Source organism: Microcebus murinus, chromosome 3 (genome assembly GCF_040939455.1).
Source record: "Microcebus murinus isolate Inina chromosome 3, M.murinus_Inina_mat1.0, whole genome shotgun sequence".
NCBI lineage: Eukaryota > Metazoa > Chordata > Mammalia > Primates > Cheirogaleidae > Microcebus > Microcebus murinus.
Window position 1 is genome coordinate 101,723,710 of NC_134106.1, and position 17,810 is coordinate 101,741,519.

Below are 17,810 nucleotides of genomic sequence, written 5' to 3' on the forward strand. Positions count from 1 at the left end.
AAGATGCTTAAAATTAAAAATTAAGTCATGTAGAATATTTTTTCCATATTATATGTAATGAACTAAAGCTTTCCATCTCATAGCTACATAAGGGAATTTAACATAAAAATGTGGTATCTGGAAGACTAATTATAAAGTTTTTGAATTTTATATGTTTGTAGAAAAGTACTTATTTTAAAATTTTCTCTTCATTTCTTCACTGGAAGAAATGGGGTTTTATGAATCCCGTTTTCAGATTTTTTCCCATTCAGATTTTATGAATCTGAATCAGATTACAGGTTTTTTACATATCAATAACTTTAAAATTAGACGAAACATACATGTCATTTTTTAAAAGTATATAAATTCTAACCTTCACTTTGAATTTATAATAATACCATGTATTTGTGCCACATTACCTTTTCTTAGATTGTTATTACAATTTAGACCATGAGTTATTATTTTTAAATATACAGAACACCCTAATTTGGGCTGTTTTAATAAGTAGCAACTTATTTGGATAATAGGTTTTAAAAATTAGTTTTGAAGTGAAAGAACATGTCTGTCTTTCAACATTTATATACAATATATAAATTTTTTCCACATTTATACAAGTAGTTATTTTTACATGTATTTAGATATTTACCTCCAAAAAGTGATTTTCTCTCTTGCCCTTTAGAAAAAGTAAAATTTCTCACTTGTGATGCTAGTCTTTAGAGACTTACTTATCAGTAATACCAGACATTGCCCTTTATCCCAGAAAATTGAACTTTTGTGTTTGTAAGCATTTAAAATATTTTAGTGTTTTTCCTTCCACTTTTTCAAAAAGAAGAGTGCCAAATTGGCTTACTGGTTTCCCTTCTTACTTAATACCCACTGCTCTCAGAGCATTATCGACAGATTATAGAACCTCAGAACTTCTTATTTGTCTAATTTATATTGTTTGAAATTACCTTGTGAGGCATTTTCATTAAAATTAATAGCTAGGTAATGTAGTTTTATGTAGCAGCATTATAAATGTGTTTATACTGCCCAAAATTCTTGAGGCTTGAAAAGATGGAAAGTATGACCACCTTTGTCAGTGCAAAATAATCATGTGGTCAGTTCGGTCTCCAAGACTAGGACTTTCTGACATCCAGCTGTGGGATAGCTGGTTGAGTTGACCCACCTGTGCTTAATTTCTAAGAATTGTGGGCAAAAGAGAAGTGAGTTCTACATTCATTAGAGAACTAAATCCTCTGTCTGGATTGTTTTAAGTCGATGAAAGCTGATATATATGGAGATATACCAATATAGATGAATAGTGTAAGGCTATTACTCAAAAGTTTTAGTTTCAAAATGAATTAATTTGAACTAATTGAAGACTATAATTCTAAAAGTTAGTTATAAATCACTTTTTTTTTTTTTTTTGAGACAGAGTCTCACTTTGTTGCCCAGGCTAGAGTGAGTGCCGTGGCATCAGCCTGGCTCACAGCAACCTCAATCTCCAGGGCTCAGTGATCCTACTGCCTCAGCCTCCCGAGTAGCTGGGACTACAGGCATGCGCCACCATGCCCGGCTAATTTTTTGTATATATATTTTTAGTTGGTCAATTAATTTATTTCTATTTTTGGTAGAAACGGGGTCTTGCTTAGGCTGGTTTCGAACTCCTGACCTTGAGCAATCCGCCCGCCTCGGCCTCCCAAAGTGCTAGGATTACAGGCGTGAGCCACCATGCCCGGCCTAAATCACTTTATATTTTACTTACCTGACTTCCAAAATTAAAAATTTTAGAAAGTGGGCTGAATCCTTTGTGGGACAAAGTAAAAATGAGTTGCCTGATTTCACTTTCTTACTACTTCAGTTAAAAAACAGAGACTTGACTGTATGTAGTTTTTATAAGTTACTCTGAATTTTTAATATTTCTATAGAATTCCATTATGTCATTCTTAGCTGTTTAGTGGAATTACAATAGTTTGTAATATCCTACTTTCTTTGTAATATTTAATGGCTGTTTGAATTTTACTTGTACATATGTCCCCTTTTCAAAATGAAAAAGTAGATATGGTTTTAAACTTGTCTATGAATGAATGTAATTACTATAAAATATTGATGTATTCTTTCATATTTCATAAATTTTTAGTAGTTCTGCAGTATTATAAATTAATTTTTTTCTTTCAGTTGCACCACTTTGTTTTCTATACCATGAACCTTCCAAATTGTATCAGATATTCCGTGAGATGTATGTACGTTTTTTCTTCAGACTTCATTCCATTTCTTCTCATCCTTCTGTAAGTTCATTAAAAAATGAATTAAATCAGGCTCTAAACTGTTCTTTTTTTCATTAAGAAAAAGTCTTCTCAGTTAAATTATAAAGCAACAAATCTTAATTTGTGATGTTAAGCAACATGTTTTCTTTCTTATGGCATAAATAGAAGATGAATTGATATTTTGGGTAATAATTAGAAAGGAAAAAGTCCTGTATCAACTACATTGAAATTATCTTTTATATAGTAAAAGAAAAAACATAGAATGTATTATTATCCTTGACAAAGATGCCTCTACCTTCTTTCCTGGTTTCTTATCTATGAAATGAAGTTAATAATATATATTATCTGTAGCGCTGTAGAGATTTCTACAAAGCACTCAGTGTAGTTATTAGTTGGCTCATAGCAAGTGTTTGGTAAATAAATGGCTGTTGTTATAATTATCATCATCATCATCTTTCTTTGTTAATGAAAATCAAATATTTGCCACTTGTTTGTCAATTTCATATTTGGTTAATTATTATTTATCATCAATATCAATCATATTGATATCATCAATATCAATCATCAATATCAATTGATATTGATATCATCAATATCAATACTAGATATTTTCTTTGTATTAATATATATTCAATACAAACCTCCTTTGCCCTCAGTATGAGTCAAGGAAAAGCATATTGGGAGTTAAGCATTTTTATCTGTTTTATTTTGGGCACTCCTTTATCATATCTTTTTTTTTCCTTCCATACGCTTGAATAAGAGCAGTGTTTATTTTATTTCAGTGCTTTTTCACCCCTTTGGACCTGCTTTGGTCTACTTGTGGGTAACTTTACTATCTCTCCAGAAGAAATATTCAACTGGAATATATGTCAGGGCTACCAAATTTCCTTAAAGGAGAGACTGTGTTATTGCTACTAAATTATAATAAATAGCTGTTCTTTATCCCTCCAGTTTCAACCTGTGTATTGCTATTCCATCTTCCTCCATCTACAGTTTTCTTCTTTTACATTGCTAGTAAAAGTTGGCAAATAACAGGATTCCAGAATGTCACATATAAGCAAAGGACCACCAATTATTGCAGGTTTCTTCTCTCTAAGAGAACTTGATTTAGTTCTTAATGTTTAATCTAGAATCATCAGAAATATTAATAACAATTAGTATTCATTTTCTAGTATCTCATTCTTAGCATCAGATTTTTTACTCTTACATTCTATATCATTTTATGCTTCAGAGTTTCAGAAAACTGGTTGCACAGTACACACCAGTGGTGTTCTCCCTGTGCAGAGCACTGAAGCTTGACACTGGGAAGCTCCGGGTGTTCCTTCTCTCCCTCCATACTGGCCCTGAGGTGTCCTTTTTCAGCTAATTGATTGAACCAGGCCTCCCTCAGCCCTTTCTTTATTCAATGGAACAAAGACTTACAGGCAGTCATCCCTTTTTTGGCTTGCAGCCAGACTGAACTATTTGGAACCCTGACAGCCTTATTTCTTTAGAAATTCAATAAGAGGATTAAAACTTCCTTACAAAGATCAACTCTGAGGAATGCTGAGCTGCAAGAAAGACTTTATTCAGAGTTGTCAAATAATAAACGTACTTTAAAAACCATCTGTTTAAATCAGTTACTTCTTGTGCTTTACAGATAATATACTTTTTAAAAAGTAGATTTCAATAAAAAAAATTATGTGTATACTAAGTAATCAAACATTCTTGTTTGATAACTTCCTGATGTAAATTTTAAGCAGTCAGCAGCCAGTCTTTTCCTGGGGGTAGATTTCAAAGAAAGGGCTAGAAAAACAGGAAATATTTTCCCCAATGAGCACAGGCTGGAGGGGAAGGAACATACATTGAGAGAGAGTGAAGGGTGTGGCTATAGCACTAGGGAAATACCTGGAAACTGGAAAAACTAACTTTGCTGGGCATAAATGATAATATGTGGCTTGCAAAGTAGGAGGTTTTCTGTAAAGTGATGTTTTCTTTGGACTCTCCAAATGTTACATACTAGGTTATGTGGGGAGCCTATTGTGTTAAAAAGGAAACCTTTAGCATATCTGTAAGTGTGAGTATGTATAAAGAGGGACAAAATAGATCTCTAAACACAATGTTAGAGATCCATTGGTACAGTTCCTGTTTCTGACTCTTAAATAATATGACGAATATTTATGTTGATAGTATTTTCTCATTTTCTATTTGAATAATTTGTTGGCATAGTTAATTTTAAATACTAAAATAACTATTTCTCTTATGATTCATTATTGTATCCAGGGTATTGTGTCACTCTGTTTGCTGTTTGAAACTCTTCTTCAAACTTATCTTCCCCAGCTCTTTTATCATCTACGAGAAATTGGGGCACAACCGTAAGTATGTTTTTCCTAATTGAAGAGTAGTTTCATATCAGAAAGCTCTTTATTTATCATTGTAAAACACTTGCATAGATGTAGGAATTATTCAGAGAAATTAAGCTAACATTTTCCCCAATAAAACAATAATTATAAGGTAATAAATTATAACAACATTGTGCCAAAAATTATTAAAAGAATTACCAAAATCCTAATGAACTTACTAGGTTTTGTGTCTGGTACAAGAATCACCAAAATGAACTAATTTCTATGGATAATGAAAGATGTTAGCCCAAACCAAGGCAAATATTTGTGTAAACAAAAATTATACCTGAAAAATGTGATAATACTAAAATTAAGTCAACCTAGGCCAAATCTGTCAGAGAACCACCTTTGAAATCTATAAAGTTTGCTGTCTTTTATTAAAGGAAACCAGCTCAATTACCTATCTATCAGTGGTTGTACACTGGGATTCTTCCTTCCTAAAGTTTGATTTTTATTCATTGATCTCAGTATGAGTTATAGAGGAATATGTAGACTAGGTTTGGACTTCAATGTATTGGTTCTGTTTCTCTTTTTAACTAACAGTGTCTATAGCACCAGAAATTTCCAAATGATCTACCATCTACCAATGTTTTGTTCCTGCCTTCTCCTCTGTAACTATTTTTTCCTATTAAGGAGAGCATATTTGAAAAGAACATGAACTTTTTGAGGCCACAAAAGGAATTAATGGGAAATAGAATAGTGTAATATTTGTCTTCTCCACACATGAATCGATAGCAGATGGATGGTTGAGTGTGTGGAAATTTAACCCAGATTCGAATTTCATTTCTGTTAAGCTGCATAATCCTGGTAAAATTATTTAATTTATCTAATCCTCAATTTCTTTATTTTTAAATCAAGGTAATTCAATTTCCTTATCTTAAAAATCAACTCATGGAGTTGTTATAAGATCAAATGATTATAGAGAGATAGATGTCTCCTTTTTATAAAGTACCATTGAATTTCAGATATTTTAGAAATGTCCTGTATAAAACAGTACTTCATATCATCCATTGATAATACTGAGCTGATGCTCTTGTTACCAAAAGTTTAGCACTTGTCCCTGAGGCCGCATCAGAAGACAAGGATAAGTGGTTTGAGGAAAAGAGAAATTTGTTAATTTGCCAGCAAATGAGGAAGATGGCAGACTCATGTCTTAAAGTACCATAGTCCCCTCTATAAATACAGAGCTCTTAAAAGGAGTTTTTGCTTGGGGCTATTACTGTTTAACTATAGTTGATGGTCCTGATCCACCCTATCTCTTTTACGGACAATCTAGTGAGCTCTGCCCAGACAATTCCATTGAGCCATCTCCTATATTACAAAGAACAAAGGACACTCCCCTACCCCTCTGATCATTGATTTCAGGCAGGAATGCAGGTTTTAATTCTCAAGAAGAGCTGGGAGGGCAGGATTTACCCTTATTCTGGCTATTTCCTCTGTTACACTGTTTTCTTTGTAGCCATTTAAAAATAAAATTCTGTTCATGATTAAGAATATAAAACAAGAATGTAGCAGAAATATTTTATACGTAGCACAAGACTTTTTTTCTTAACTTGTGAATTGACCTCTTTGGGGCTATTGTGAAATGAACATTGGAGTATCACTAGGCTTTTCTTTATTAGGAGGAAAATATTCACTTCATTGCTAGAAACTAAAATTTTGTTTTTTTTGTAGCCTATTATATACTTTATTCATTAAAAGGAATTAATTTATTGTAATGATTTATGATAAACATGAAAATTCTCATGTAGGAGAAAGTTTAAAAATTTCAGTTGTCAACATAGAAATCAATTCTTAAAAGGATTTCATAAATGAAACCCAGTGCTGCTGGAAGCTGTTTAATTTTGAATTTAATTTCTTTAATAGATATGGCACTAGTCAGTTTATCTATTTCTTCTTGAATGAGCTTCAGTAGTTTATGCATTTTATCTAAGTTATCATATTTATGGACATAAAGTTTTTCATAGCATTTCCTACTTATTCTTAATTAGCTTTTTAACATTTATAGTATTAGTAGTAACATCTCCTCTCTCATTACTGCAATTAGTATTTGTATTGTCTTTCTCTTTTTCTTCATTATTCTAGCTAGAGGTTTATCAATTTCATTCATCTCTGAAAAAAAGTTTTGATTTTTCTCTGTTGTATTTGTGTTTCAATTTCATTGATTTCTGCTCTTGTATGTATTATTTCCTTCTTTTTGCTTGCTTCAGGTTTATTTTGTTCTTATCTCTCTACTCATTTAGGGTGGAATTTAGATCATTAATTTAGGAGCTTTCTTCTTCTTTTTTAATATGAGCATTGATGTTATAAATTTCTTTCAAAGTACCCCTTTATTTCCATCCAACAAATTTTAACATGTTATCTTTTTGTTTTCATTCAATTCAAAATATTTTATAATTTCTCTTGTGATTTCCTCTCTGAACATGGGTTATATAAAAATATGTTTAATTTCTAAATATTTAGAAAGATGTATCTTTTTGTTATTGACTTACATTTTAATTCCATTGCAGTTAGACAACATGCTTCATACGATTTCAGTCGTTTTAATTTGTTGAGCTTTTTTTTGACTATGATCTATCTTGGTGAATATTTCTTATATACTTAAAAAGAATTTGTAGTTTTCAAATGTTGGGCAGAATGTCCTATAAATCTTAATGAAGTCAAGTTTGTTGATAATGTTTTTCAAACCTTCTATACATTTATATTTTGACTACTTTTTTATTGACTTTTTTTTCTATTGACTTTTGAGGGAGAAGTGTTAGAGTATCTAATTATAATTGTGGATTTTGTCTGTTTCTTCCTTCATTGCTATATATGTTTTTATTTTATGTATTTGAAGCTTTGTTTTTAGGAGAATTGATCCCTTTATTATTGTCTAATGTCCTTCTTTATTCCTAGTAATAAATCTAGTATGTCTGATATTAATATAGCTATTTCACCTTTCTTTTGATTATAATTTTTATTCTGTTATTTTAACATATTGATTATCAATGCCTTTACTTTTCAAGTGGATTTCTTGTCAAAGGTATAGTTAGGTCTTCTAATGTGGCAGTCTTTTTAAATTGGTGTTTATATGTTTATACCAGTTATATCTAATATATATTAATATTATTGCACTGAAATCTATCTTACTAGAATTTTGTATTTGTACCATGTTCTCTTTATTCCTTTTTTATCTTTCTCTTCCTGAATTTAATTGAATATTTTTTATTCCATTTTATGACCACTATTGGATTATTATTTATACTTTTTTAAAACATGTATTTGGTAGGTACCAGAGAGTTTATAATATACATCTTTAATTAATCACATTTTACCTACAAGTAAACTTCAGAACTAGATGCCTTCACTGGCAAATTCTACCAAGCATTTCAGGAAGAACTAATATGAATCCTTATTTTTCCCTGACTGCTATCAAGATCTTTGTTTTTAGTTCTCCCCAACTCGATTATGATGTATCTAGACATGGATTTCTTTGGATTTATCCTGTTTAGGGTTTGCTAAGCTTTTTGAATCTGTAAGTTTATATCTTTTGCCAAATTTGGGAAATTTTCATCTATCATTCCTTCAAATATTTTTTCTGTACCCTACTCATTCTCCTTTTCTTCTGGGGTTCCAATAATACAAATGTTAAAACTTTTGGTGTAAAAGAAAAAGGAAAAAACCTTTTGGTACTGTCCCACAGGTTCTTGAAGCTTTGTTCATATTTTTTCTAATTTTTTTTCCTTTATGGTTCAGAGTGGACATTTTCTATTGATCTGTACTCAACTTCACTGGCTCTTTCCTCTGGCATTTCCATTTTGCTATTGGACCCATCTAGTGAGGGATTTTTGTGGGGTTTGTGGTTTTTTGGTTATTGTATTTTTTAGTTCTATAATTTCCAATTGATTCTTCTTCATACAAAACTCGCAGAATTGTACACTAATAAGGGTAAATTCTGCTATACGGTATTCCCCCCTTATTTTCAGGGAATATGTTCCAAGATCCCTAGTGGATTCCTGAAGCCACAGATAGTACCAAACCCTATATATACTATGTTTTTTCCTGTACATACATACCTAAGATAAAATTTAATTTGTAAATTAGACACAGTAAGAGATTTAAAACAATAACTAATAATAAAATAGAACAGTTATAACAATATGCCAGCATCACTACTCTTGCACTTTGGGGCCATTATTAGATAAAATAAAGGTTACTTGAACACAAGCACTGGAATACCAAGGCAGTCAGTCTGATAACCTGTGTGGCAACTAAGTGACTAACAGGCAGGTAGCATTTACAGCATGGATACATTGGACAGAAGGGTGATTCATGTCCAGGGTGGGGAGTGTGCAAGTTTTCCTCATGTTCCTCAGAGCAGCACACAATTTAAAACTTGAATTGTTATTTCTGGAATTTTTCATTTAATATTTTTAGACCATAGTTGACTGATGGGTAACTGAAATTGCAGAACACAAAACCACAGATAAGGGGAGCACTACTATACGTAAATTATACCTTAATAAACTTATTTCTAAAAACTGATGCTGCACTGTTTATATATCTAGGGATGGGGATGTATAGTACTATTCCTCTAATGTGATACTGAGAATTTGAGTAAAATGAAACTAGTTGAAGTTAACAATTTAGACTTAAAAGTCAAATGCATTTTAAGTTTTAAAATATTCAGTGCCAAAAGTTTCTTTTGCATCTATAAAGAGATATCTAAAGCCAACCAAAAAAGCTTAATTTGTCAATACTACTGCTCACATATATTTTGTTATATTAAAACAATAGTGATCCAGTATTTAGGAATTTCTAAAACTTGGAATCTTTTTCAGTGTCAAGAGAATTAACACAATGATACTAAGGAAATCTCTGGGTCCCTTTTTCTCTTTAAGAGAAAATAGCTGTGCTATTTATCAACATAATAACAATTCCAGCAAAGTGTTTGGCTAGCTCCTCTCACAGATAGTTAAGGGATTTTTAGATGCTAATAGATAAAACAGAAATGGAGGGACTAGTTTATCTGTTAAAGAACCAGAGCCAAAAAGTTCATTTCCTGATTTTAATGATAAATTATTATTGTAACATAATCTACTTATAAATAGTGGGATCTCACACATCTTAGAGTTTTGTTTTGTTATGTTTTTTCTGCAAAATGGAATTCAATTGAATTTTCTGGTTGATCTTTCAGAGCTTGACCTCCTCACTAAAATGAAGGGTTTGAAATCAGAAATCGATTTCTAAGATCTCATAGCTTTAAAGCTATTTTTCTTTGTCCTTCAAAACTCCTACTAGTTATATTAATTTTATTTATCCTATATAGCCATTTGACTGAAATATAGAAAAATAATTTATTAAATTGAAAAAATATGAAGCCGTTGAACATTCTTTCCAGTATTTTGAAAAAAAATTCAAATTGTTATGGCTTGCCTAGAATTGTTAAGATTATTAGAAGATCAGTTTATTGATAGCTTATTAGTACATACTCTGAAAAACAGAATGTAGAAATGAGTAATATAAAGGCTGAACTCTAACACAAAGGAGAGCCCAGCATATATAATTCTTATTAATACTCTAAGACCACTAATTTGAGGACTTATGGTTTCTTACCACTGCACTTTTGTAGCTTTTAAGAAACTATTTGAGTTTTATATGCCCAGGTGATATCTAAGACTCTCAAAGGAGCTACCTTAACAATAGAATTGGTTGGGTTCTTCTGATATTGCCTTTTGATAAGAAAAAATTCCAGTGATGAATTAATTTTCATTCTTCTTTGCTTACAGACTTCGCATATCATTTAAGTGGATGGTTCGAGCTTTCTCTGGATACTTAGCTACAGATCAACTCTTGCTTTTGTGGGATAGAATCCTCGGATACAACTCTCTGGAAATTCTTGCTGGTAAGAGTAAATGCTTTGCTGTAAAACACATGACATTCCTACAGTAAAGCCCCCTCTTCTTATATTTACCATCTGTAATTGGAGTTTGAGTCTATAGTTATTTTTCATTTCTAATTCATATTCCTTTAATAGATTTATCTGGCTTTGAGGACAAGTACTGAGGTTCTATGATCTTGATACTTCTATCTAACTGCCCAACACCAATCTATTCCTAGTTTTTCTTCTTGGCTCCCAGGAAAGCTCATTTTCCCTCTTCTCCTTTCCCCTCCCCTGTCCTCCCCTAATTTAGTCCAGCAGGGCTCGCTATCTCTCAGCCTCTGTGAGGTCTGTGCAGTGGAGTGTACATACACTTTCATTCTACTCTTGACTCCCCTGACTACCTTAGTGTTCTGTTCTGTGCCTATTCTCAAGTATCTAAAATCTAAACTGAGAACTGAGTATCCTCACATAGCTGAAATCTCAACTCTTCTGGACCTCAGTTCATACTGAATCTAAAAGTTTTTCCTGGCCGGGCATGGTGGCTCAAGCCTGTAATCCTAGCACTCTGGGAGGCCAAGGCGGGCGGATTGCTTGAGGTCAGGAGTTCAAAACCAGCCTGAGCAAGAGCGAGACCCCGTCTCTACTATAAATAGAAAGAAATTAATTGGCCAACTAATATATATAGAAAAAATTAGCTGGGCATAATGGCACATGCCTGTAATCCCAGCTACTTGGGAGGCTGAGGCAGCAGGATTGCTTGAGCCCAGGAGATTGAGGTTGCTGTGAGCTAGGCTGACGCCATGGCACTCACTCTAGTCTGGGCAACAAAGCGAAACTCTGTCTCAAGAAAAAATAAAAAATAAATAAATAAAAGTTTTTTCTTTTTTTTTTTTTTCCTAGTCTCTGACTTCTGCTCTGGTCACTGAATTTCCCCTTTTAGGTATTCTCTCAGGCCAAAAAACATTTTATCTTTTTTTCAGGAAGCCACAGATTCATCTCTTATTTTATATTTAAGCAGTTCTTACAACAGATATATACCCAAGGCAATTATATAATAATACACAGGGCACATATTTCTTATTAATATATTATTTTGCTTCTTGTATGCACAGTAAAACCAGTCATTTTTATCATTGATATTATCAGGAAATTCAAATAATAATTATGATATCTTCACAATAATAGATGGAGATCAGGAAAGTTGGTAAAATGTTTCCTTACCTTAAATGGATATTGTAAAATCACCTGTCTAGGCTGTTGTGGAAATAAGGTTTAGTTGAAGAAGAATGAGATATGAAGATTCTGTAGGTGCCACATTAACCTATTCTTGAATGCTGAGAGGTATATAGTAATTGGGTGGCATTTTGAAAGGGAAAACTACAGTAATAATAAAGTACCATGAAGATAAATGTCACCCCTAGTGTAATCAGAGAGATCACTGACTAACGTTTTTGATAACTCCTAGCATCCTTCTCTCTCAGTTTTTTTTTTTTTTTAAGCCCATACAAATATGAGTTAGGAAAGAATGTCTGCCCTCATTTTTTTTGTCTGAATGGCAGTGATATATATATAATCTAGAGGTAGAAGGAATCCTAGAGGGCTTCAGGTACAATGTATTTTAAACATTTCTGACAAGCAGTCCTCATCCTTTGTTTGAACACTTCAGTGTTAAGTAATCCCTATCTTCTCAAGTGTCCCATTTCATTTCTGGATAACATGGCTTGTTAAAATGTACTCCTGATAAACCAAGGTCATTATCATGTTTTTTCTACTCTCACATTCCCACTTCTCCCCAGAGTCTTCTATTTTCTAAGCTAAGTAGCCTTGTTTTCTGCTATCATTTGTCAAGTGACAGGATTTTAGACTTTCCACCAAATAACTTTCCTCTGGATATGCCAGAAATTTTGAAGAGTACTGTATATAACATTTGGTGACATTTTTAAAATACATTAATGCATGTTAAAGAAGGGGTCTCAATATAAGAAAGTACTTTCTAATAATTAGGCCTTTCCAAAAGTAGAATGGGCTCTTTGTCTCCTGAAGGGTCAAGAGCTTTTGTACCTTGAAAGAAATGTTGAATTAGAAAACCTTGAAGGCCTCTTCCAATTTAAATTCTCTATTCCGTGCCTTATTGCCCTTAAGCAAACTGAAGGAAAAGAGAAATAAATGTATACTGAATGCTGTATTTGCTTTAAACCAGGCACTTTGCTATGAGCTCAATATATTAATAAAAAAGTTTACTGATAAAGAGGTAGAAATGTAATTCACATTATTACATCCACTTACTTTCCCTCAGTGCTTTTTAAAAATCAACAGGGAAAAATTCTAGAACATCTAGAAATAGAACTAGACTGATGGAAACTTTCCTACTATGGGATTCAGATAATGACCCACGAGGTTGATAATTTCATCTAGATGTGTAAAAATTAGTTTTGATTATTTCATACATTTTTGATATGAGTACTTTAGGACCACCTTTTTTGATCAAGTGAGTTATTTTATAGTCTTTAGAAATATTTTAATAAATATCACTGACTTTAACTGTGAATTAGAGCCTTTTGAAGAACATTTTAAAGCAAAAGTGTCAATGTTCATGATAGAGTTGCTTAGAATTAAAGTAATGAGAATAGTTTAAAAGACCAAAAGAAGATAGAGTTTCTACATTTCATATGAAACAAAATTTCAGTTGAAAATATCCCAAAGTATAGATCTTTTCTCTTTGGCAAACAAACCTGTTCTGCGGAAGGGCTGGGCAAACCAAACATGAAGCAGACAGAAAGGAACTTCTGTGATGTGACACCAAGATAAATAAAGGTTATGACCACATAAGCATTTTGGATGCTGAGGTCAATTAGTGAACTTCTCTTTTTCCCCTCTCTTATCTACCCTTGGAAAAACAGTTTCTCACTATGTAAAATTCTTTCCTGCCCCAGCAGAGTATTTGGTCAGCCTGTTAAGGTTCCAGTGACTCTGTTCAATTATACACAAAAAAGGAAGTAGTGATTATATTCCTTAGTTTCTCAAATGTCTCCACTATATAAAATATGATTCCAGATATGAGGAAGCTGCAAAAAATTGCTGGTCCACAGAAATTATTTTATGACATTCTTGTAATCATGAATTACATGACTTTAAAATAACTTTAAAGTACTTATGTTTTCTCCTTTTCAGTTAAAGAGTAAATTCTTTGTCCTGGATCTCTCATATCTCTTGTTACATACTGAATAATTCCAGCTGACTTGACTTTTTAAATTTTACCACTACCATCTTTTTCTCTCCAGATGTTTTCTCTCTAATTAGTTCTAATGTGTTTTTTTTGCCACCGTATCGCCTAGAAAGTACCTGTGCTTCTGAGTCACTGGTTGCACTCTGCTTCTATCTGGGGAAATTAAGAGGTCTGGCTCCTGACTTCTACTCCAGAACTACTTATGTGTCAGAGCCCAGGACCACCATAACATCATCCTTCATGCTTTCTCTGGAAAACCATTCTGAGGAACAGCAGAGGAGATGATTCTTAGGAAAGCACACAGATTTTCACTTCAGGGATGAGTCATTACTGCTTACCTTAATAGTGTTTTCACGTAGTAGTTAGGGGCACAGGCTCCAAAACCAGGGTTGAGTATTGGCTCTGCTATTTTCTACTTATGCGATTCTGAACATGTCACCCAACTCATTGTGCTTCATTTTCTACATCAGTAAAATGGACTATTAATAGTATTTAACTCATACAGTTGGTGTGAGAATTGATTGCCATTATTATTCCCATTATAAAATGTATTTTTTAAAATATATGTTTGCAGTAGATGTGCAGTATACCTGGGAACTGATCTTCCAAATAATTCTGAATATTTCTTACTACTAATTTCCTAAACTTCAATGATTCATTGTTAGGGAATACACTACCATCACTGATGATGGAAAAAAAATAGGGAGAAGTCAAGAGTTATTTCCAGGCAGTACCATTTCTTTATCAGTGTCACCTGCCTCTTACATGGGTCCTTCTGTTGTTCATGACTCATTCCTTCACAAGGAGTTTTATAGTAGTTTATATAAGTATTGCATGCTAACATTACTCTTCTTTAATATGCATATGTTTAATGGAAACAATAATTCAAGTGTCGTTTTCTACTTAATATATATTATTAACCTACAAGTTCTTCTATAATGATTTTTTTTCAAAGTTTCAAATTCTCTTTCCTATAGCCAACATCATTATAAATGATGTAAACATCATTGTAAATGGCATGATCAGTCCCACAGCAGCCCTCCCCACAGATATATCCATTTGTGACATTCTAAAAAAGTTAATGTTGCATATAAAAATGTCAATATAACAAAATATAAAAATATTTTTTAAGAAAAGGTTTTAAATCCATGATTCTATCAGGACACTTCTTTAATACATATAAAACGTGATCTGATATATTTAAAAAATTGGTCTTTGTATAACTTTTCAGGAGCCTCTCCATTGCATTAGTAAGAAATACCTGTATCAAAATAAACCTGAATTTACAAGACAGTCATTAGATCTTCATGCCATGTTAAATCTGTTATAATTTAAGTAGTAAATAATAAAGAAACAATTTATAAAATGGCTTTTTAAAGGCCACTGATTTTTTTCTTTTTCCCACAACTGTGGTATTCAGTTTGTCTAGCCATCAAGAACTGTTTTGTAGAGTAGAGAATTTCCATTCATCACTAGACCCTTAACTCAAAATGTGGGGTGTGGTCAGTCATATAAACCTCAGTTCTGAGCTTTCATGTAGCGGGCTGTGGGCACAGCAGTAACTCTGCCGGGCTGATAAGTAGGCCAGCAGTTGAAATAGTGTTCATTCTTTTCCAGTCCTGGCAGCTGCCGTGTTTGCTTTCCGAGCAGTGAACCTGATGGAGGTGACATCACTGGCCGCAGCTGAAGTAAGGATAAGTTTCACTCAGATGGGATGGAAATAGTTCCTGAGAGATTGCCAGGCTCACTCATTTTAGTGTCTGATGCATAGGACACACATTACTTGTAGCCAAAATTTTTAACTCGGGTAAAACCTGTAAGTTCCAAGCTAAGTAATATTAAGTAATCAAATTTCCTTAATTACTTGAAAACAATCTTCTTATGAAGGGATCATAAACAAAATTATTATAGGAAACCATCATAACCATTATGGGAAACCAGATACCTAGTAATTTTCATAGGAACTACTGGGACTTCCTTATTATTGCTCACATCCATGCATTATGCTCTCAGAACATGATGTGTTGAGAGAGCATGTGTTTGGATGATGTAGTAAAGATACATAGTGGTTCTTTTTAATTGTGAGTCAATTATTTAAAGCTGATTTCTTTTTAATGGTATCATTTATATCTAAAATATGGTTCAATTAAATAGTGCTTACCTTATTACTCTATTTGTTATCTCTCGTAGAAATGTAAATTTTATTCTTAAAATAGCTGCCTACATTCTTTGTTTAAAGGGAAGAGGATGTTTATGCATCTTGCAACTGAATAAACATTAGTTCCATCTCAAAATTATTTCCTGCAGTACTCCTTACACTAGAATAACGGGACTAAGATTCATAATGTACGTTTATTTATAGAAGCAAGTTGAAATGTTAGACCTCTTATAAACTCATGCTACCTTGTATATTTGAAGAAGGCTCAAGGATAAAGTCCAGGTTATTTTCTACTACATGTTTTAGCATTTTGTGCATGTACTAACATTAATATATTGAGAAAAAAGAAGGAAAGTTATAACTGTAGTACAAAGATTTAGGACAAATCCAAATAACTTAGAGTATGTGTTGATGCCAAAATTACATTATGATGGTGTTTCTGTTGTACCATATTTCATAGACTTCACTTTGCTATTAATAATTCTTTTTGTTTTTTGTTTCAGGCAGTTCTTGCTGACCTTTCTACTTTAAAAGTTATGCCTCTTCTTCAGATTTTTCTGTTTGCTACTGTCACCTGATCTTCTTCAAGGTCACTGACAACAAATCTAGTTTTTCATTAGAAACTAATCATGAACTATGCAAACTCTGCATAAAACCAAAATTAAACTTTGCATATAAGCCAATAAAGATCATGTTCCCTCCTCAGTTAAACCTAAGTGGTTTTTCACTTTTTGAAAAAATAACTTCACACCAAATATTGCATTGCATGCTGCTGATTTTCAAGAAAGAAGCAATAAACATAACTTCTGCTAAACTGAGCATACTATATATATAATCCTGACTTGTAAAAGGCATGTAACAATATATGCAATAAGAACTAAAGATACTATAATAAACTTCAAGAGGTAATGTAGATTCTTGCACAATTCTTTTACGTTAGTTTATAAATTTTTCTCTAGTTAATGTATTGCTTTGTCTTATAAATTGCTTTTCACTCAGAGCCAGGGGCAGGGGTAGGATGTGAGAAGACTTGAAAACGATAATGCTTCTAAGAAGAAATTCAAATGTACTTTGGTGTTTTTAGCAACTTTTCACTCCCCAGAGATTTTTTTATATCCCTTTCCATTTTATTTCTCACTTTAAATGTTTCTACTGGGGAAGTCAAATGCAGTTGTCTCTATCTGAAAATATTTTATTCTTCACTCTCTGAAAGTCATAAAATTATGGGGTGATGCCTTCTCACTTCTCAACCTTCTGTCTCTTGCTTAGAAGGCTTGACATTGCTGAGGCCTGTTGCCAGATTCTGTTACTTTGAAAATATACAAAGAGGACACCCAAAGGAGTGAAGGGAATGAAGTCAAGACCACATCTACTTTCACAGAAGCTTGGTTTCACAAGATTTACTTCTGGGCAGAGCACTGAGAGAGACTAGAAGTAGGCAGTGGACATTCATTCTAGAACTGAAGATGTTATGCAAGGCATCAATCTTATATTGCTCTTTAGTATAAGTGGTCTTATTTTATATCATTTCCTAAAGACCTACTGTTTCTGTAATATGGAATAATAGTACATAAAAAAAAGGCCAAAAACCATTGTCCTTTGATTTTAGATTCAAATTCAAGATGCTGATCACTTTACTAAAACTCTAAATCAATAGATTGGTATTCTTATTGATTGCCTACAATTTTATTAAGTTTTATCCAAATGTAATTCATCAGTCTTTTACTTTGATGGTATTATATATTAGAAAAAGTGTGTGGTTTAGCATAAGACTTCAAGTGTGGTGGAGTTTGGTATAACTAGCTTATTAATTTGAAAATCAACATTATATACTTTTATTATTCATCAGGTACTTATTGACCTACTAAGGACTAAATAATGATTTATTCTGTGATTGAGTCTTAATAAGCTTCTTTTTATTGCTTTTGAAGGTGATACAGTTATAATCATA

The 17,810-nt window shown here is 32.6% G+C and overlaps 1 protein-coding gene across 5 annotated transcripts in view; it reads left to right on the forward strand.

The window, feature by feature from the left end:
* Positions 1-16,570, forward strand: part of TBC1D19 (TBC1 domain family member 19) — a 130,243-nt gene extending 113,673 nt beyond the window's left edge. For 4 of the 5 annotated variants that reach the window (XM_020286307.2, XM_020286305.2, XM_020286304.2 and 1 more), the window contains 5 exons: positions 2,140-2,249; positions 4,491-4,582; positions 10,381-10,496; positions 15,319-15,389; positions 16,363-16,570. In XM_020286307.2, coding sequence (XP_020141896.1) covers positions 2,140-2,249; positions 4,491-4,582; positions 10,381-10,496; positions 15,319-15,389; positions 16,363-16,437 — 464 coding nt within the window. In that variant the 3' untranslated portion in view covers positions 16,438-16,570. The remainder of the gene's footprint in view (positions 1-2,139; positions 2,250-4,490; positions 4,583-10,380; positions 10,497-15,318; positions 15,390-16,362) is intronic. The other variant, XM_076001156.1, reaches the window with a different exon arrangement.
* The last annotated feature ends 1,240 nt before the right edge of the window (positions 16,571-17,810 follow it).